This window comes from Haliotis cracherodii, unplaced genomic scaffold (genome assembly GCF_022045235.1).
Source record: "Haliotis cracherodii isolate W230 unplaced genomic scaffold, xgHalCrac1.p SCAF_1, whole genome shotgun sequence".
Lineage (NCBI taxonomy): Eukaryota > Metazoa > Mollusca > Gastropoda > Lepetellida > Haliotidae > Haliotis > Haliotis cracherodii.
Window position 1 is genome coordinate 26,417,369 of NW_027266264.1, and position 22,704 is coordinate 26,440,072.

General features: G+C 39.3%; 1 protein-coding gene across 1 annotated transcript; it reads left to right on the forward strand.

The window, feature by feature from the left end:
• Positions 1 to 539: 539 nt before the first annotated feature.
• Positions 540 to 22,391, forward strand: LOC139475142 (calcium-activated chloride channel regulator 1-like). The gene is made up of 14 exons (XM_071258402.1): positions 540 to 871; positions 2,000 to 2,176; positions 5,571 to 5,691; positions 6,415 to 6,704; positions 11,466 to 11,741; positions 12,089 to 12,319; positions 14,185 to 14,371; positions 14,810 to 14,922; positions 15,284 to 15,409; positions 15,886 to 15,990; positions 17,875 to 18,148; positions 18,674 to 18,838; positions 19,659 to 19,868; positions 19,975 to 22,391. Exons 1-14 carry the CDS (start codon positions 671 to 673, stop codon positions 20,397 to 20,399), a joined length of 2,901 nt encoding a protein of 966 aa, XP_071114503.1. The 5' UTR covers positions 540 to 670; the 3' UTR covers positions 20,400 to 22,391.
• The last annotated feature ends 313 nt before the right edge of the window (positions 22,392 to 22,704 follow it).

A 22,704-nucleotide genomic window follows, 5' to 3' on the forward strand; every position in this document is an offset into this window, starting at 1 on the left:
TAGTGAACACATGACATTAGACATTAGAAACGTCTGGACCAAGACACCACAGGACATTAGACATTAGAAACGTCTAGACCAAGAGAACACATGACATTAGACATTAGAAACATGACATCAGATAACGTCATGAACAAGAGAACAGACATCATACATAAGAGCAGTGTAGACCGGGAGAACACATGACTACAGACATGAATAACAGTCTGAATCGAGAAAACGCAGGGTCTTTGTGGAAAACGTACCGGTGCAGCGTATTATTCAGGCGTATAGTAATTATTCAACAGTCGTATGGATGAAAAGATCTCTTGGCTCACCTGAAACCAAATGCGCAAATGTCAACTTTACAGAAAGTTATATATAGAACACCTTTTGCGCTGAACATAAGGAATTTCGTTTCGGATAGTGAATCTGACCCAGATACAAAAGTTCGCTGAATATAATTGGCTCGGCTGCGCCGCTTTGATGCTTCTTATAAAAGGCACATGATGCTCAGTGAAATGTATACCACACAATAAATCCATTCGCGGTATCACAAAACATACCTTTCGGGCGTGATAAAAATGTCCTTCCCATTGTAACCGTGAGCTGCATAGTATATAAATTAGGTAAGCATCATCACAATGCGTGAAAGATCGGCGACATACCGACACAGACGAGGAGGCCTTGGATGACACAGGGATACAGCAGACCAACATATGATCATAGAGACATGAGAGAACAGGGTCGGATACGTTGGGCAGTGTTGATGTTGATGTTGTGCACAGGGGCCGATGTTGTGGCCGTGACGTATGAAGACAATGGATACGACCTTCTGGTGGCCATCAACAGAAATGTTACCCAGGAGCCTCGCATCATCACAGAGCTACAGGTTCGTTGAATATTGATACTCGAGGATATGTGCATTGCAAACTTCTTAGAGACAAGCATATAAGACCATGTAAGGATAAGAATCTATGGATGAACAACTTCTTTATTACAATAAAGAGCGACGTTTCGGTGTATGTTCTAACACCGTTATCATACAGTGTTGAGGTGTTACTGGGTTTTTGTTGGGCTATTTAGATACCGAAGTTAAACAATGAAGCAATTGTTTTATCGTTGGTCCTGACCATCCATTTGCTTGATAACGGTGTTAGAACCTACACTCTAACTTCTAAATGTCTATCAAAGAAGATATAAGATGTTCACAAAGACTGACATCACAGGTGTTGGTCAAAGTAAGGTCACAAGGCGATACGGTTTCTACGGCTGCCTTGATTGTATATCAAGTTGGAAAGTAAAGGACGTAACAGCGTAACAGTTGTGAAAGGTAGACACGGAAAGCTGGAGTTGTTGGAATATAAAGGGAAATTTCACTATTGGACAGTTCAAGTCATTCTTTGAGATACTTCATTGTCACTGTGTATCTATGCATAGTTCTAAATGTGGAAACAGGTGCTGCCTGAAGTTTTAAATTTATCCCTCTTGTCAATCTTGTGCAACTCTGAATCTTTGTGCATATATATTTAAATATGAAACAGATAGACCGGTCTCACTGGTCCCCTTTATTTATAGTTCAGATGGGTAAATCAGTTGAAGGGAATTGGCTGTTTCACAATTTTTGAACGATATCAGATCATCGATATACCTGAAGCTGAACTTCTTGACCAAGTTCCCGTGTTTCAATTTTGCCAATCCGAGCAGAACTTCCGATTCATAAACAAATTATGCATAAAGAGCAGTTCAGCAACGACCGGGGCCCTATTGGTGATTATGGGGACACCTACTCCTTGCCTTAATGTGCCATCTCCAAGTTGCAGCCTCTCCTTGGTCCAGCATTTCACCTATTGTTTTCTCAGTGAATTGCAGATGGTATTTGCTTTCAGTTTTGGCTAATTGGCTTGAACAGTTGAAGATAGTGACAAATTACCTATGGACCTTATGATCAAGGAATATAATTTTCCGTTAGTTCCTAAGTCATTTCATTTTGTTTATTATTATGTTGTTTTTTTTGTAGAGTATGTTTACCTCTGCCTCGGACTACCTGTATACTACAACCCGGAAGTACACCTACATAAGACGTGTGACCATCTTAGTACCAGACACGTGGACCAGAGATCCAGCTTGGGAGCTGGGAGGGGAGATGACCTTTACTGATGCAGATGTCAGAGTGGATTCGCCCCATCCTGAAAAGGTACTACAACTGCACTATTATCTATTTAAGGATTGACATATTTTATTTTTTATTGTCATCGCCAAATATATACATTTTGTTTACATTTAAAGTGAGAAATTGGTTCATCTCTAAAACTATCCACAACAAAACAATCTGCTATCAATATTAATGGTACATATTGCTCTTTTCGGTAGCATTACCGGTATCTTTTCTAATACAGTGTTGAGTTGTTGCTGGGTTTTAGTTGGGCTATTTAGATAAGTAGTTAAAAAATGAAGCAGTTGTTGCATTATTGATGCAAACCATCGATTGTAACGAGGTATGCCATGGATTCCGACTGCGTGCATCGATTGTGACATAGTTTATAATAGAACCCGACTGTGTGCATCGATTGACACGTTGTAGTTATGGATCTCGACTGCATGCATCACCCCCTATTCAGCCCTGATCACTCAGCCGTTAAAAGAATAATAATCATGATAACTCAGAAAAACAATGTTATCTACAGTCCGTTTGATTCCATTTGAGACCAATGAGGTGAGTTTCATGTGCGAAAGTGACGTAAGGCTTGCTGAGCAAACCATAGATGCGTGATTGCTATACCTGAAACAATGAGAACATCACTCGACAGCAAAGTAAATTATTTGCAACGTCTTCAATTTTTTTTTTAAAAGAATTTGAAAGAGGTAGACCACAATATGCTTTGAAAAAGTATCGTTTACGAACTGCACGTGCAGTTGGGATAACAGAAGGGAAGTTAAAAACTATGTTAAAAAACTGTACTGATTCAACCTGCAGTGACACACATGAGGGGACCATCTCAAAACCTAAGCGATGTTTTAAAGTCGATTCATTTCAACAAGAGATGGTTAGAAACGCCATCAAGACTCTTTATAAACAAATATCTATGTCTCTCTCCGTACTCTAAAAGAAAATATGGAGACAAATCATTCTTTGACCATTTCAAGTTATCAGTTATGGAAATTGCTACACCAATTTGGTTTCCGTTACAAAAAAGTAGGCTCCGAAAATAGACATGCATTATGCGAAAGGTCGGCTATTGTTCGACTAAGGAACCATTTCTTACGCACAATACGTGAAAAACGTTACGAGGATTATGAGCCCGTATACTTGGACGAAACGTGGGTAAACGCTTCCCATACCACAGGAACACAATGGCTCCCTAGCTCCTCTTCTGATTTCTGTGCCAGGAAATTGCCACTTGGCAAGGGTGAACGGCTTATTGTGCTCCATGCTGGCTACAAGAGTCGGGGATTCCTACCAGGCTGTTCGCTAGTCTTCAAGGCAAAATCCAAGGACAACCGAGACTATCATACCGAAATGAACGGAGCGGTATTCCTAGAATGGGTTAAAACTCAACTGGTACCGGTATTGACCCTAAAGAGTCTGGTTGTCGTGGACAATACTCCATATCATGGCGTTCAGGTACCTAACACAAAAGCCCCATGGTTGACACACAAAGCAATACCGTATCCATAAAAAAAGCAACAAAACCTGTTCTGTATGATATTATAAAGTCTAATAAAACCACACCTGTGTTTAAAGTTGACGAGTATCTTAAAGAACATGGTCATTTAGTTTTGCGATTGCCGCCCTGTCATTGCGATTTAAACCCAATAGAACTAATTTGGGGTATCATTAAATCGGATGTTGCCAGGAAAAATACAACATTCAAAATGCGGGATGTACAGAAACTGGTTCAACAATCAATAGACACCATCACGCAGGAAACGTGGCAAAAGCGTGTTGAGAAAGTTGAGAATGAAATAGAGAGACATTATTGGGATCATAGTGGATTGGACCATGCCGCAATCAAGCCAGTGACCATCAGGGTAGACTCGGACAGCGGGGATAGCGATTCGGACAACAGCGACACAGATTCCGAATGCACTGTCACGGCTTCAGAAACCTGCAACAGTGACTCCGATTGAACACCCAAAACGGCTTTTGAGATGACCCCCATATACGGTGCACATGCTTGTTCATTGCCTGACTGTTCTATGAGCGACTGGTCATCCCTGGTATGGAATGGCGAAAAATGTCAACAATATGATTATCGTTTGTAAAACAATTTTTTATTCGGGTGTCCAAAATTATGAGACAAACCATCAGAGTTGGTCTGTCCAATTCATGTCGCTGTGCACATTTTGGTTTTGTTGCAATTATTAGATTTTGAGTTAGTGAGCATTTCATCGGGCTCAGATGGAATCAAACGGACTGTAAGCCCTGACGACGATGGATATGTTATATTTATGACTAACATCCTCCAGACTATGAAAACCTTTCAGTCAAAATGTAATGCTAATCGTGTTTACAGGCTGTTGCTCAAAGAAAGCTATGTGTACGTTTTATTGCCCGATATCAGTACTTTATACTGGGAATGAATGAATGAATAAATGAATGAATGAATGAATGAATGAATGAATGAAAGAATTTCCTCCATTGTTGAATCCGAAGATCATACAGTATATTATTTACATTACTTGAGTTTAGACATAGAAAGAAAGGGATACTGTGGCAACGAATACATAATTTACAATGTACAATCTGTAAGCAATGGAGTGTTTGTCTCTTTAAAACTCAAAACAAATTAGCAAAAAGACAATATTATTTATTCCCAAATAGCAACATCAATTTCGTCAGAAAAATCATGAACATCTGCCACAAGAAACAGTGAAAACATATCATCATATGTAATTTCACATCAACATCAAGTTTATCAGAGATGAAAAGACCTTATTTCTGTCAGACATAAAAGATCCACAGTGCAAAATAATATGGTAATGATAGTCATAGCAATGTCGCTTACAATGGTTACAGTCTGTCGACTCTTTTGTGCCCAGTTTCCCGTACAGCTATGACCAAGTAGATTCCATAATTTGACCTTGACACAAAGGTCATGCAACTTGACAACTATCAAAGCCTGTTCGTCTTCCTCATCTTCTAAACCTGCAGCAAACACGCAGCGATTCTCTTTCATTGTAGAAATTAACACATTATTATACGGTGAATACAGATATGATTGCTCCCTGTGATTTTCTAGGCGCCGCGATTCGCTGTGCAGTGTTGCGTCCTTTGGGCACGCCAGAAACCTATGATTGTGGGTTCGAATCCCGGTTCGCCAAGATTAGGTTTCTAGGTTTGTCAGCACCATACCCGTGCTCGTGGGTTTCACCGAAGTGGTGAACGTCTGAGACCTGCATCACTTCGGGCTTTCCTCCCACATTAAGCTGACACGCCGTGATATAACTGGAATACTGTTAAAAGTGGCGTTTATCCCAACTCACTCACTCACTCACTCTTATTCAGGTTGCATAGTGTAGTTTTTCATTGTCAATGCAACTATGTCAGGTTGCAGTTAAGATACAGTTGTTCTTCATAACATTTATAGGGCAATACTCCCTACACGTTCCAACCCGGGCAGTGTGGGGTCCCGGGACGTTACATCCTTCTGACGTCCGACTTTGTGCTGGACAAAGACAACGACCGCGACATCAACTACGGGGATGCAGGTGGGTCGGTTGTTACCCCCAGACAACCATTATATAATGGACGCATCAGGCTATACCCCCATCTGACAATCACCGAGGGCACTCATATCAACTGTACTGATACCGGATCATGCTAGGTTCACATGACCCATGCTTGTAATAAGTAATTCAAATGAGAGTCGGACTGACTGAAGTACTGTATTGGGACCTCAACGACTTTGATCGTTTGTATTGTTATCAAGATATACACTAATTTGTCTGGGTGAGACTCGATATGACACAGTGACATTCCCGACGCTGGTGTTGACCAGCGTTCAACGCTCTCATGTACATGTAGTCACGGTACACGTTAATTAATTATAAAAAATATTAGTTATGTAATATCAAAAGGGCGATGAAAACGAAGTTATACGTAGAGATTTGATATGCTTGGAACTTCCGGTTTAGTCAGTGAAAAGGAATTGAAGGTCACTTAAAATAAATACAAAATGTGCTTCATTTGTTGTTAGCGTAACTATATAATCTATTACCTGTAGCGCGTAAACCTTGTTATCTTTAAATTAGATTATGAAAAACGAACTTAAGCCCCCGTCACATATTTCTTAGACGTTTTTTTTCTCTACACTTGTACAAAGCATGTGTAATTCAAAGATAACATATCAGTATTTTCTCAAAATAAAAAAAGTTGACATCCATAAATTATCTTCTTAATTCATTTTTACCGTTTTGTTTTCCAACAACTAGGCCGTGTTCTGGTGCACGAGTTCGCCCATCTTAGGTTTGGTGTGTTCGACGAGTACGGCATCCGTCAAAGCAGCCAGCATCCTGTCTATTATGTTGATGACACTGATCTGAGTCTACGTCCCACTGCCTGCTCCACCGACATCAAAGGTGACTTCATCAATGCAGTTAAAGACTCAGCTTGCGAACCTATCGACAGCAAGGAGGTGGTGAATAAAGACTGTTACTTTCTCCCAAGCGCCTACGACAACAAGGCTACCTCATCTGTCATGTATGCCCAGTTCTTGAAGGAGGTATACGTACTGGTTTCTTTTTTTATTTAAATTCTTGATAAAATGCTAGTATATTTGCTCTCGTTCAAAATAAAGCGACAAAACCATTTCCATTTCCAATAGAAATATCTGCATACAGCTGAGACGATTGTACAATTCCAATACATGAGCATGTATTTATAAACCACTATCAAAGAGTAATGATACTAGGTGTTTGCGCACCCGTTACACAAATATGCAAAGGCGAGTCAATTGTTCACCTGAAAAAGTAACAAAGGAACATATGGTACAAGTCAGAATAGGGAATTGCATCGGATATCATTTTTGACACGGATGCGTCAAATTTGGAAATGTCCACATATCTACCATAAAATGTTTGGTAGATGGAGCATGCTTGATTGATCTCAAAAGTTGCGAAATGTAAACACCAAAGGCTGGAGCTGCTGGAATATTGCTCGACATGAAGGGAAAGTTGACTATTGGAAAGCTGAAGTCATCCCTCTTGTCATGCACTCTTGTGGAGATTGTTTTGTCACTCTGAATCCTTACGCATAGATCTAAATGATCTTAACAGATGAGGCGGTCTCGCTGGTCTCTTTTATTTCAAGTTCAGGTGAGTAAATCAGTGGAAGAGAATTGGCTTTTTGATTGTTATCGAACGATATCAAATCATCTATATATATGAAGCTTAAGTTAAACTTCTTGGCCAAATTACCTTGTTTTGACTTTGCACAGGTTCTTCAATTGCTTGCGAAAGCAATTTCAACCAGTTTTAACTGGTTTTAACAAGTGTGAATCCCGGTTAGAATGGGTCTCCAGCAACCAATGTTTGTTGTACGAGGTAACTAAATGGAACGGATGGTCAGACACGGTGACTTAGTTGATTGCGTGTCATCTATCCAGACCGTGAGGGAAATTGCTCATTGTAAAAGTCACTGGTATATACAGGCGGGAGTGTTACGACGTAAATTGTAATAAAAAGGTAAATTGTAATACTTGCAGTAAATTGTAATAATTTTGACGTAAATTGTAATAACAACGTAAATTGTAATAATATTTGACGTAAATTGTAATGCGCAAATTGTAATAAAGATTGACGTAAATTGTAATAATCTCTACTTGCGGTAAAATGTAATAAATTCTTACGTAAATTGTAATAACCTTACTACCGTAGTGTCCAAGACGCCAATTGACTAGAAATGATCTTTGTCAGTTGAGCTTGCGTTTCACATGTACAATTAGAGACATACTGTGTATGATGACAAACGTACAATACTGTTAAGTTAGGGGTGGTTGGTATAGGCTTTGTCGTACAATCGTTATAAAAGGGTGGTGTCAACATCGATAAATTTAAATGACTGAAAGATCCATCCTCGGGTTCAAAATGATGGGTTACAGAACCGTATATTCGACAAATAACTTAATTGTGACATATTGTTCAATACTCTTATAAGGCTATTCAAGATTTTTTGCATGACTTGCTTCAATAGTACTTTGACCAGTTCGACACGACTGAACGAGTGATGACGAAGGGTACAAACGCAGGCTGGTCAACCAGTGTGTCGATTTGCAGTTGAAACGCTATACGAGTTGATAAGGAGTGCATGATCCTTTTCTTGAAACAAACGAGGGAATTTAATCATATATATACAATTCATTTCATTTTGACGAAGAATTCAAATACAACAAATGAGTTGACAGATCCCGTGCATACACAAATAACATCCGGTATCTTCGGATAACTCTTGTACAGTTTCAAAGAGTATACGAATTATCATAAATTTCTTGCAATCAATTGCTGAAATATATCTGCTTGTATCCAAATAGAAAGGCAAATATGTTTGTCACTAAAGTAAATTTTCTCTTTGACCTTGAAACATACTTAAAGATCATTAAACTCGACAATCGTTATACTTTCAGGGGATTATTGTCCGTCTCAAATTAGTGATAAAAAATGAAAAACGTATTATCTACGAAGAATATACTTACGTCTTCGTTGGACATACTTTTATCTACGTAAACGATACGTTTATCTAATGTATTTGCTACATTTTAACTCGTATATCTACAGGTTTGTGTTTCTATTTTATCTTTTAAAATATCTTACTTTGTTCGTTTGTTACATTTTGTATAACCTTTAATTGCTCATATCAGCATTTTTGTGGGACCTCTCACATATTAGTGTCACTCATCTTTCACTTGGAACTATATGTAGAAGTGCAGTCATAGATCTTATACCAATGACATATAGAGGTCGTATTTACTGGCATACATACATACATACATACATACATACATACATACATACATACATACATACATACATACATACATACATACATACATACATACATACATACATAAACACACACACAAACACACACATACATACATATATACCTATGTGTGCATGTGTTTGTATGTATGTGTGTGTGTGTATATGTGTGTTGGTGTGTATGTGTGCATGTACATGTATGTGTGTGTGTGTGTGTGTATACTGATGAGGGCATAGTATCGGAGATAAATATAATTTGGTTTCTTAGTCACTATTCTTTTCATTGGAATGTTAAGAAGGTATGCTATAATTTCAATATTTTATTACAGTGCTTGATGGTAGCTGGAATTATTTTAATCCTCTTAAAACCCCACAGAAGATTATCTTCTGAGGGAATTTCTGTCCGTATATAAGTCACAAATTAGTGATAACTTAATAACGTAATTATCTGTTTCGTAAATTATGTACCGCATCATACGTGAGGTACCAAATTTGGTATCAAGGTTGCTTGGCGCAATCCACCGACGAATGCCGAATTTAATGATCTTAGAATACTCTTCGTATAAGGTCAAAGAGAATATTTACGTTAGTGACAAAACCCTTATCATTATAGATTATCCATCCTTTCAATTTTGATCAAAACAGATATATTTATGCAATAATTGATTGCAACAAATTTATTATACATTCTGATGCTCTTTGAAACTGAACAAGACATGACCGAAGATACCGGATATTATTTGTGTATACCTTGAATTATGATTTCGTACCGTTATCATGATGGATTCTGTTTTTGCTGTTGCGGCAAGAAGTTATTATCCTAGCAAAAGTTGTCAGTAAGTTGTTGTTAGTTCTTCATGACATGTGAAAGGAATCCAGACAGTTACATTTATTGATTTATTTCATTAAATATACTTCTAAATATACTATGAAAGGAAATATTTTATGTTATATTAATGATCCATATGTTAATCATACATTGCTACAAATATTGCATAAGTTAACATGGTTTGCATTTATTTATTATTATTTCTTTATCTGTGAGAAGTTCACAGAGATCGAGAATACACAATATCTAATAGTATATGCAATGTAGGTAAAGAATATCCACGCCCCTCTTTTGATATTAATAAAAACATTGTATATAATGTTATGTATTAAGTATTCTCCTTTCCCATGCATAGGGAATCTATGCTGCATTTGTTGACGACTATTTTTTTTCCTTTGACATCTGTCACTCATTTGTTGTATTTGAATTCTTCGTCAAAATATAAATAATTGATAAAGGCAGTCCTTGCGGGTTCACATACCCACATGTACATCGCCCAGGACATTGCCATTATTTGCTTTACATCCTCCGAGCAACGTTAAAAAAATGAAACTTGAATAATAATATAAATTGATATTATGTATATGAACATGTTTAAATCAGCTTGCACACAGACTACTGCAGAATGACACCATGTGTCATCAATTTGCTAGTTTAGTTTAGTTTAAACATTTTTTATTCACAGAACAAAATGAGAATTGTATTGGGGACAAGTTCTTGCAACTTAGTAAACCCCTCTCCGCATAAAATATGTACAAATATACAGTTGCAAAATAAATAAATTTGCTTCAGTAAAAGTCAGACTTTCCACATTTACACACATTTGTGTTAGTTTGTTACGTTATAATTATTCCATTGTGTATATTAATACCTACTTTACCAATTGAAATATGATTCCATTAGGTTAAATATGAACAATTATGATGAAAAATTGTCAATAGGATATGTTACAATTAAGTACAAAAAACACAGAGTATTTCTCAAAATAAATAAGAAAACTAAGTTCATTCTAGTAATTAATCCTCTTCTGGACAACCATAGAAATGAAATTCCAATGCGTTTATATATACATATAATTATACAACAATGTACGATAACGACCTCAATCCTTCCCCCACACCCATACTTTAATGACTATTGTACGATACACCCTGTACCAACCCTGACAAGGATAGGTTCTCGTCTTTTAACGCCTTTGACACTAAACTTATAAGTTATTACAATTTACGTAAACAGTTATTACATTTTACCGCAAGTAGAGATTATTACAATTTACGTCAATTGTTATTACAATTTGCGTATTACAATTTACGTCCAATTTGATTACAATTTACGTCAAAATTATTACAATTTGCTGCAAGTATTACAATTTACCTTTTTATTACAATTTACGTCGTAACAGGGAGCCATATAACTGGAGTGCTGACGAGCGTGTAATTACAACAGCAAATATTAGTTATTGCCTTTTACTATTCCGTTAGTATTGTTGCATATTTTGCATGCCAAGGAACGCCGGAAACAATTGCACTTAATATGTTACTATAAACAATGACGTCTTGAATAGGCAGTAATTGTTTCCTTCCTTTCTTTAACATTAAATATTAATAAAATTCCCTTTAGAAAATATCATAATACCTCCGCCATACTATTAAAGAAAACGATTTTGTTTGTTTTCTAGGTGGTTCACTTCTGTGAAAGTAACCCTGACAGTGGTAGGATGGACTTGAAACATAACCCTAATGCTCCAAACAGGCAGAACAAAATGTGCAAGGAAAGGGGAACTTGGGACATCATCAAGGAACACCCAGACATACAGGGGCGTAACCCTGCTGACATTGAGGACCGAATCCCACAGTTCAAAGTTGTCTACCGCCAGAGACAGACAGTCCGCAACACAACCATCTGTGGACGTAGAATTGTTCTTGTCCTAGATCGCTCGGGGTCGATGCAATTGGTAATCAAACACTTGATGTACACCATTTCCGAGGATATTTTATTGAAGAATATCTTACTACTTACTGCGTAACAGCGTGTGAACAACTAAATTCGCGCAATATTATATCGTTCAATAATAATTGTGGATTTACAATTACTATTTACGAGACGAAGGTGGAAAAAGGGAAAGATAATGTACAAGACAAGCGAAGGGTAATGATTTGATGATATAAATGCAACTGTGGGTCCCAACGCTATTTAGTGGAGTTTCCATGTAAATTGTCTTTTTGCTTGTCACCATGACAAGTATGTCTCAACATGACAACCACTTTAATAGTGACCCCCATTACGCCGTGACTCTGATAGAATTTCAGATACTTCAAACTGAGTCAAATGGCTGACCAAATCATCAGGGACATTCTACCTGTGGGTACTGAAGTGGGGATCGTGTTGTTCTCCGAAACCGCCACAGTCTTGGCCAACATGCGAGTCATCGCATCCCCAGCAGACAGAGAGGAGCTGGTCCTGAAGTTGCCAAACCTGAGCGACTACGGTGGTAAAACAGCTATTGGATTAGGTCTTACAAAGGCCATTAAGGTACCTAAGCAAAGAAGTATATTTGTTTTGTCATAACCGTTAAACTGGACATCATTTATCATACTCCTAGCCAGAATTCAAAAAAAGAATACCACACGAGTTTACTTGTGATCATAACCTTTCTATTTTTTAGAAGCACACGTATCATTTTTTTCTTTGGGCCGCCACCGTGGTCTGGTGGATAGAGCGTCTGCCCGGGGCGAGGAAGGTTGGTGGTTTGATCCAAGGCTGCTCGATACCAAAAGATATTAAAAGATGGTACTTGTTGTTACCCTGCCTGGTGTTCGGTATTAAGAGGACAGAACAAGGACTGGTCGGCTTAAAGTCAGTATACTGGATGGGGTATCTGTTAAAACTGCTGCATGGTGTCTCTGTCCTAACTAGTACGAGTAGCCTCAACACACCATATTACATCACGTCTTTTTATTTGAAGATTTAAGGATTTAAGGTAATTTATAATATTCCGGATGACTTCATGGGAGCTCCACGGATGTAACGGCTGTACATACTGACTTTACACGTTCTGTGCTCGTGAAAGCATATGGTAATCCCAGGCATTTAGGCTGGACACTGGAGAGGCCATAACTTCCGTTTTTTAACATTTGTCTGAAATAGCTCACTCCAGAACCCAAGGTATGATTCCAACCAAAGCAGATTCCTATGAATGCCAATAAATTATACGACCTTTTTCTTTGATTATATGCCTACTATATATCCCACTTTTTAAATTTCAGAAAAATATTGGACAATCATTTTCAGAACAAGGCCAGAAAAAGTTGAACTAATACGCATTATAACCTAAATCAAGTTTAAGAAAATAATTGCATTTGGTCACGCGGTTACGCGGCATCAGTTTGTGGCCATCTCGAATTCAATTTTTAGTAATTTTGTTCCTTCAAAGATATTCTCCAAACCACTCGTGATAATAGGTGCAAACATTCTATATTTCTATGCGTCTATGTGGACCTCAGGGAAATCTATAAAAAATATCGCTAGAGATCGCATGGTTTGGCGTCCATCTTGGATTGACGATATCAGGGATTATTATACATCCTTTTCAAAGAGGTTATTGAACCTTCTGGTTCGTACACTTATGTGCTGTAAATCTTGAAATTAATGCATCTCCAAATTAGTGCGACTGATGACCTCCGAGCCAGAATGCGACTCAATATTAATGAGTTTTTGGGCATGTAGGCTGGATATTGAAGGGGCCATAACTTTTTTGACAATTGGCTAACATAGCTCACTCTAGAATCAAAGTATGTCTTCATTCAGGCTTAAACCACATGTGTCTGGAGATCAGAGGTGAGGTGAAATGGGGTTTAACGTCGCGTCCACGATTATTGCACTTATATAGCGACGTGCATATATAGGACTAATGACGATTTATAGTGCTAGCCAACTGAGTTACCGCGCCTCAGTTTAACATGAATACCCCACTCAATCACAGTATACTGACTCCGGGCCGACAATTCCTTGTTTTATCCCCTTAATGCCGAGCCAGACAGGATAACGAGTACCATCTTTTAACGTCTTTTGGTATGACACGGACGATGATCGAACCCTTGACCTTCCACTCTCCGGGCGGAGGCTCTACCACTAGACCACGGAGGCGATCTGTGTCTTGAGAGAATAGACCTTTCTATTAGTATACTTATACATGCATACTTACATCTGGCATGAAACTTAAAGCCGAAAATATGACTTGATTGTTTGCATGTCATCGTACCCTGACGCTTTTGGTGTTCTTCATATCAATCTCAGTCAATATTTACAGGATGTTGAGTCATTACAGGGACATTGCAGTTTGCAGCATTAACAACAGACAAGCAAGGGTTATAAGTTATGGTTGTTTTGTTATCTAGTTGCTAAAAGAAAATGGAAAATCGGCAGAGAATGGACGAATATTCCTCATCAGTGACGGAGAGGAAAATATAAGCCCGAAAGTGAATACAATTTTTTCCGAAATTGTGAGCTCGAAGGTTGTGATTCATACACTGGCCTATAGTGATGCTGCCGCCAAAGTCCTACAGCCTCTATCAACAACGACAGGTAAGCAGGGATATTAACTTGACTGGAATGGTTACAGTGTCACATTCTGTAGTATGTGGTTAGTTAGTGTTCCCTCTTTGCTACCTGAAAATAATGGTTACAGTGTCATTGTTGTATTCCCAAAATACTGCCAGTATTCCTTCTTTGTTAGGATCATTGACAATCTTGAGATACGTGTTACAGTGCCATTTTTGTATGCGACAGGAGACCAGTATTCCTTCTTTGTTAGGATTCTGGACAATCTTGATATTAGGGTTTCAGTGCCCTTTTTGTATGCGACAGGAGACCAGTATTCCTTCTTTGTTAGGATTCTGGACAATCTTGATATTAGGGTTACAGTGCCCTTTTTGTATGCGGCAGGAGGTCAGTATTTCTTCTTTGTTAGGATTCTGGATAATCTTGACATAAGGGTTACAGTGCAATTTTTGTATGCGACAGGAGGCCAGTATTCCTTCTTTGACGAGAGTTCCACTTCGACAGCCCTTGCGGGAGCAGCGGAGAGGCTGCTGAAAGACGTCAGTCTCTGTGAAGAGGACGACGACGACATAGAGGTACTTCAATTACCCAATACTTTATTTAAATAGTCTAGTTCCTTACATTTGTTCCGCTTAGGTGTTTTCCTCAAATGTGTGTCCATTTAAGTAGACCATGCCCTTTGCGATTCTGGCAGAAAAAAATCCTGATATTTGATGCTTGTGATAAGTGCCGATTAATGATGGAGGGTAGGCTGCAATATCTGACCTGGTTGATTATGGCATTATTGCCCGATGGCGTGGATTGTTGTGTGTGCTGTCACTGGTTTGCCCACATTCCGATATTATGTTGCTAGTAAATTGCTGACTTTGGCGTTAAAGAACATTCACTGGTATTCCATACTTTAAGTTTCCTAATTCCTCGAAATCTTGTACCCAGATTGATCGCCGTGCGATAGAACTGACGTCAACACAGACGACATTCAGCAGAGAGGTTCTGATTGACTCCACCGTCGGTAACAACACACGTTTCATCTTTACGTTGTCGCATGGCGCGGGAACAGAGGTACTTATACATCAAACGTGACTGTCTTACACACAACCGTGTAGCATAGCAAATGATTGTCATGTTATCCAAGCAAGCCAAACCTATCAATGAAATGCCAAAATACCTTCTTGATAATTCAGTGCTGCTAAACCCAAATTCTTTCTTTTGTTCTTGCTCTTAAGCCAGTTGTAATGTTGTGTGTTCATAGTACTTACAGTTAAACTTCATGAACTCAAAGTCCATCAACTCGACGAAACGTTTTAACCGACCTTAACAGCTTATGGTTTCAGACAGAATCCCACTGATACTTTGTCCTAATGTGGGCACTCTGCTTGTCTCGACCTATGGTTGACTTGATATTTGTTTTGATATTTCCGAGGACATAGAGTTGACCTGTTTTTTAAACCTCGCCTGCTCGTTATTCCGTGCGAAGGCCCACTCAGTGCATATTTGATGTGGATTTGTTATTCACCAAAAATCTAATGTCACCATAGATCAGCATTGAAGATCCAGATGAGGCCGTTTACAATTCGGATTCATCTGAATACAACAAGGATGAGGCACTAAACATTAGGCGATTCCTTTTCCCATCAACCAAGGTAAGAGTACATATAGGTATAGCCATATGTATTGCACAAATGTATGTAATACAATCTGAACATTGACCCTGCTTATTTTTCATAATTGCTATGGGATATAAAATCTACTCAAAGCCATCTTGAAAGTTTTTTACAAATTATGATGTTTAAGAATTGTCACTCTGTGTGGGGGGCATGGGTGGCCCAGACGTCTAAGGCGCTGCGATTCGCTGTGCAGAGTTGCGTCCCTTGGGCACGCCAGAAACCTATGATTGTGGGTTCGAATTCTGCTTCGCCCCGATTATGTTTCTAGGTTTGTCAGCACCATACCCGTGCTCGTGGGTTTCACCGAAGTGGTAAACGTCTGAGACCTGCATCACTTCGGGCCTTCCTCCCAAATTTAAAGTAATACGCCGCGATATAACTGGAATAATGTTAAAAGCGGCGTTAAACCAAACTCACTTACTCACTCTGTGTGAGTTCATTGGAACATTAACCTGAGTGAGGGCAACACTGTATGAACGTCGGGGCTTATTATTTATTTATATTTTATGTTACTATTTTTTCCTTCGAAGGATGTAGGCCTAGATTTACACACAATTGTAATTTAGTATCTAGTGTGACATCATGTTTACACTGACAGACATACAACAATCAGCTCTGTCGCGGAATAAAATAGTTCCTCAAAAAGAGAGAGGATGTGAGTCGTATGTACGCTCTAACATGATCTACAGAAAAATCTGCCGCAGTATGTTCACAACAAATGTAATTAGAAAGGTGTGTTAAGAACTTGGTCAGTAAGTCAGTCCGAATGGCGTAGTAATACGATACGATAAACATGACGGGAGAGATTTCCGAAAATGTTAATGATCCTGTGGGGTTACATGTGTTGGTCATCATTGATCAATTGACCGACCATTGAAAGGTGATTAGAGAGAAATGTCAAATAGATACTTAAGGTAAATTCATAGACGTCACTCTCACTAAGTCTAGACACGGATCGAGTCGATACAAAGATAATAGTGCTTTTCTTCGTTTTGTTCACTAGCATGGGTCGAAGCGAGGATATTCGTGAACGGTCGTGCATTCAAACACTCCGCGAAAGGGGCCAAAATGATCAGAAAGAACGCTTCTGTATGTATTCGTGCTAAGAAATTCCTATGGGTTCGCCCAGATATGTGGAAGTAGTCCGTTATTTCAAGAATACTATCTTTGAAAAAAATTGTGAACGTCAATTCCGCAGTCATATCGTCCAATGGAAAAGCCGTACATCGTTTTAACTTCACATTAAAAAAATATGATTGTATGACCTATCCAGGAAAGACGAAAATGCATATATGTTTATCTGACCTTGTTTTTTTGTAACTGCAAATCCTTTACAGATGCCAGCAGTATTGTATGTTAATGGCTTCCCAGTGATGCATACATTCATTAATGCAAGATTGAAAAAAATATTTCCGGACTGAACTGTGGTTTTGTCCGAATAGGATATAAAGTAAAATGAAGGTTAATCTGAAAACTGAAATGCAATGTTTCGGGTACTATTAAGTTGTGGGGTTAATGTTGATTGTACGTTGTGCAAAAAAACACTAATTTAGAATCCTACAAGAACCACTCTGATTGATACAGAAAGAAAATAGAGATAAATTGTAGATGAAAAAAAGTAATATGTAGCATTGTCATACTTCCAATGATAACACGTGAGGGTAAACAACTTAACTCTGACTAGAAAAAACGACTAAGGATTTCAAATAACAGTCTGTGTCAGTCAATCATGTGATTTGTTTCCCGCACAACCACATCTTCAACCCATTCACCCCCTCTTTGAAATCACACACACACACCATTGTCAAAAGCCAAAATCCGCCTCTGATGTGAAATCGTAAGATTTTCATTCACTCTCAGACGGGGACGTGGAAGTATACTTTGAAACGCATCTCTAACCTGATCGAGAACATAACGGCCGTGGTGACGTCGCACCCACGGGTTGGCTCCCCACCCTTCGAGGTGGAGACGTGGACCAGCTCAAAGACGTTCAACTTCTCCGGAGATGGTAATGGAGTCGTCGTTTACACCTATGTGCACCAGGGGTATGCTCCAATCATCAATGCCTATGTGGAGGTCGAGGTATCCAGACCACATGAAACATTGAATATTACTCTCAAGGATAAAGGCATACGTGAGCATTACGTATTTAACTCATTTATTATTTTCATGAGTGTGAGTGAGTGAGTTAGTTGGGTTTTACGCCGCTTTTAACATTATTCCAGTTATATCGCGGCGTGTGAGCTTAATGTGGGAGGATAGCCCGAAGTGAAGCAGTTCTTAGATGTTTACCACTTCGGTGAAACCCACGAGCACGGGTAGGGAGCTGACAAAGCTAGAAACATAATCGGGGCGAACCGGGATTCGAACCCACAATCATAGGTTTCTGGCGTGCCCAAGGGACACAACTCTGCACAGCTAATCGCGGCGCCTTAGACGACTGGGCCACCCGTGCCCCTATTTTCATGAGTGTTGCGGCAGTATGATATAATTATTAATAACAACAACAATATGTGATTTATTTATTTCGAAACACATGTAATATGTCTTAACTAATGGGCACAAAATGACAAATCTGTTCATACAGGGATGTGGATGTTTACGTGTTGTCAGTTGCTCTTGGGTTGGAGTTATTCTGGCTGGTTCGGTTTTTTCACAGTCCCTGACAACACAGCCGACGACGGTGTATACAGCAACTACCTGCTCGGCTTCAAGTCCAACTCTCGTTATTCCATGAAGGTGACGGTAGAGTCGGTGGAGGGACAGACTGTCATCATCAAGTCTGGAACCGCCCTGTCTGGCAGAACACTTTCTGTCTACCAGAGTAAGTCTTCTCATTAATGAAGAACACATAACCCTGACTATAACATAACCGTAGTCCACATGTAATACCAGTTTTAAGAAACAAGTGAATAGTTCTGGTATCTAACGATCGAAAGAGCAGATACCAAACCATTCAGTCTTGTGACATTAAGGCAGACATCTGCACAATACACAGCATAATCCAATTGAGTTTAACAGAATAATACGTCATACACGTTAAAAGTTGACGCGTATTAATTTAAAACCATACAGCGGACTACCTTTAACATTCATGGGTCAGTTCCATAAAACCATTGTAGCGCTATGGTTAGAATACTTACGATTGACATTGCCTCCGATCACTTTGTGAAACTCTTTCCTGCACCATGAGGTTTACAGCCACGTCACAATACCCTATGACGTAATTTGTGAAATTGTGTTGCCTAGGGATGTTGAGAGTTTTCAATATTTTCTAGTGAAACTGCATATATAGTTCCCGCAGTACACAAGCACGCGCGTTGGCAATAAACACTTGTAATACCAGCTTTTTGTTATTAAACAGGGTTATCTACAACGGGCGAGTAATAACATAAGCTGTAATACTCAATATCTACCAGTGTAAGTGTTATCATGAACCTGCAACACATATCATTGACTGTAAGACAACGGTAGCCTAGATTCTGGTTTTTAGACATAATATCCTAAAAATAATATACATCAGTCCACAGCGGGTTAAAACCAACTCATTCACTAAATATATATTCATACCATATTGATGTCCTATTGCCAATGTCATTTTAACCAATTCTGATATTGATGAACTTTTTGAATGTTCCATCCAGACACAACACAACCAGTGAGGTATGAAAGGGTAGAAGCTTTCAGCAGAACAGCTTCTCCAGATGCCATAGATATATCTGGGTATGATGAAACGGTTGACCAGCTGGATCCAGGTCGAGTCACTGACCTTGACATTGCTATACACAACAAACTCAGTCAGACCGTGACCTTGTCTTGGACTGCACCAGGAGATGACCTGAATGTCGGAAAGGGTGAGGATCAAATGTTTCGTTCATAAATTCTTTTTAGTATCATATTGACAATATGTTAACTATATCTTATAAAATCGTAATGACATATTGAAATTGTTCATTGCAGTTTCAAAATATGAGTTGAGGGTTGCAGTGACGTTTGGAAGTCTCAGAGAAAACTTCACACAAGCTTCGAAGGTCAAGGACGAAGACTTAGTTACTGGAAGTATGGACCCACTTCCGGCAGGCTCACAGCAAATGGTCACGATCCGCCTACCAAGCAACTGGTCAAGTGATTTCTATGTTTATGGCCTAAAAGCATCCGACGAAGCCAGTCGCCAATCAGAGTTGTCGAACCTGCGTTCCATCACTTTGCGGTCTCTTACCATTCCCCAACGTAAGCCTGCCCCTGTGTCACCTGGTAGTGCTACCAACTTCTTGATATGGGTCGGAGTGGGCCTTGGAGTGGCCGTCGCTGTTGCAGTTGCATTGGTCGTCGTAGTGGTCTGCATTTACAAACGCAAAATGAAAACTAAGGGAAATCCCATATAAGGCTTTTTTTTATCCAAGGTGATGAACTTTCATCATTAGGTCATGACCGACAAATGACCAGTAATTCATCGCATCCTATAAGCCAGGTTTATATTACACAAAGGCCTTTTTAAGGCCTTATACTTTTCCGTGTAAATATATTTTGTAATATTTGTTTTTATTATTATGCAACATTCTTCATCTGGAACGTGACATGGTAGAAGAGGGAGGATCAGTCAGTTTACTTGGGGGAGGAGTTATTGGCCATCTCGTGGAAGGTTAGGCCTACACGTACTTAGGGATGCAGATTAGGAACAAACCTCAGAATGCCAATATCATGCGCAAACTTCGGGCAGACATAAGAAAATCTGGAGTTCAGAGCTGAACGCTCGCAATGAAGTTAAAGCCACAAATACTAAAGCCGTGCCCGTCCTTTCATATTCTTTTGGTGTTGTTGATTTGGACGAAACAAGAAATTCAAACAAAGGTATTGACCTCCTCACACGAACAATGATGTCAGACGATAGATCCCATCACCCTTGCTCTTCCCTCAATCGCGTATATACACCAATCGTAACGTTGGGGCTCTTCATGATAAAAATACTAAACCTGTACCCGTCCTTTCATATTCTTTAGGTGTTGTTGATTGGATGAAGCAAGAAATTCAGGGTATTGACGCCCTCACACGAAGAATGATGTCAGACAGTTGATCCCATCACCCTCGCTCTTCCCTCAATAGCTTATATCTACCAATCATAACGTTGGGGCTCTTCATGATAAAATTGTTTTGTGCACTTTTGCACACATTTATTTGTCTGATGATCCTCTTGTGAAGCATGTCAAGACTCATGATGAAAACGAGGCATTCCAAAGTTTTCTTAAATGATCCAAGGATATGGGACATGATCTCAATGTCAATGTTGATTTTGTTGATGTCTTTGCACTTCTGGACGGTACAGAAATGGGTGTATCTAAACGACCACTGCATCGAGTTTATGTGCAGTGTGTTGAGGGGCGTCCTTCGTTTGGAAGAAGTCATCTTGGTATGTGTCATATTTCAAAAAGCTTTCAAAATGGAAAAGTGGATGTTTCTCTCATATATGTTTATGTTTGACTGATATGCAAGAGGATTGTGATCATTTCTGAACTTGTTACTTTTTACAAATCTGATCTTATTCCGCTTTCAAATATTAGGTATCAAAAATGAGAATATTCAAATTGATAAGAACATATTTTAGTCATCGTGTTGAGTTTGGGACACAGGTGGCCCATTTGGATGGATGCTCCACAATCTGCCTTGCAGATGCGAGGCTCGTTCCCATCCCTGGATCTGCTGATCGAGGTCGAATTCGCCTCGACGGTGATACTCGGGCACATGGGTTGTAACCAAACCTCTACTACTGGTGTCACTTTGGGTTTGTCTCCCACTGTCAGCCACCACGGTGTAATGAGCCCGAGATAAATGATACTCGTGCACCTGGGTTGTAACCAAACCTCTACTACTAGTGTCACTTTAGGTTTGTCTCCCACTGTCAGCCACCACGGTGTAATGAGCCCGAGATAAATGATACTCGGGCACCTGGGTTGTAACCAAACCTCTACTACTGGTGTCACTTGAGGTTTGTCTCCCACTGTCAGCCACCACGGTGTAATGAGCCCGAGATAAATGATACTCGGGCACCTGGGTTGTAACCAAACCTCTACTACTGATGTCACTTTGTGTTTGTCTCCCACTGTCAGCCACCACGGTGTAATGAGCCCGAGATAATGATACTCGGGCGCCTGGGTTGTAACCAAAGAAGTAAACCTCTACCACTGGTGTCACTGGTGTAATCGGTAAACATGATCTGGTTGAACATTCTAAGCTCCGGTTACAGCATACCTAGCTGGGATACTGAAAATTCCCTTGTTAAAAATGCATGACATATAAACCAATAAATGTTTCAATGGCTATGCTATATCAAAGTTTATTTAATATTTACAGGTAATGTAGACATTGTCACGTCCTAAGCACTTAGGGTGCAGAGATTGTACAGTATTGGAGCCGCAGACAAACGCAATTTATCAGCTTGAGTATACTCATCCCAACGGTGGGGATCGATGCTCATTCTACCAGCTATTGGTTGTCTAGTCCGGTTGAACGTCTTTCGCTGACTCACTTCCTGGTGCACCTCTTGTGAAGCATGCGTTCCAAGAAAGGCGTGGTTATCAGCACTCAACCGTCTTGCCCTGGTAGTGTCACGTCACTTGGTAGTTCATTTCAATAGCTTACTTACTTGTTTATCCTTTGTGAATGTATTCGGTATTCAAGGACTTTTGTGTTAAA

Coding starts and splice junctions, on each gene's coding strand:
- LOC139475142 (XM_071258402.1), top strand. CDS start 671: ATGACACAGGGATACAGCAGACCAACATATGATCATAGAGACATGAGA. Junction 11,742..12,088: donor GCTCGGGGTCGATGCAATTG/GTAATCAAACAC, acceptor TGACTCTGATAG/AATTTCAGATACTTCAAACT. Junction 19,869..19,974: donor TGACCTGAATGTCGGAAAGG/GTGAGGATCAAA, acceptor TGTTCATTGCAG/TTTCAAAATATGAGTTGAGG.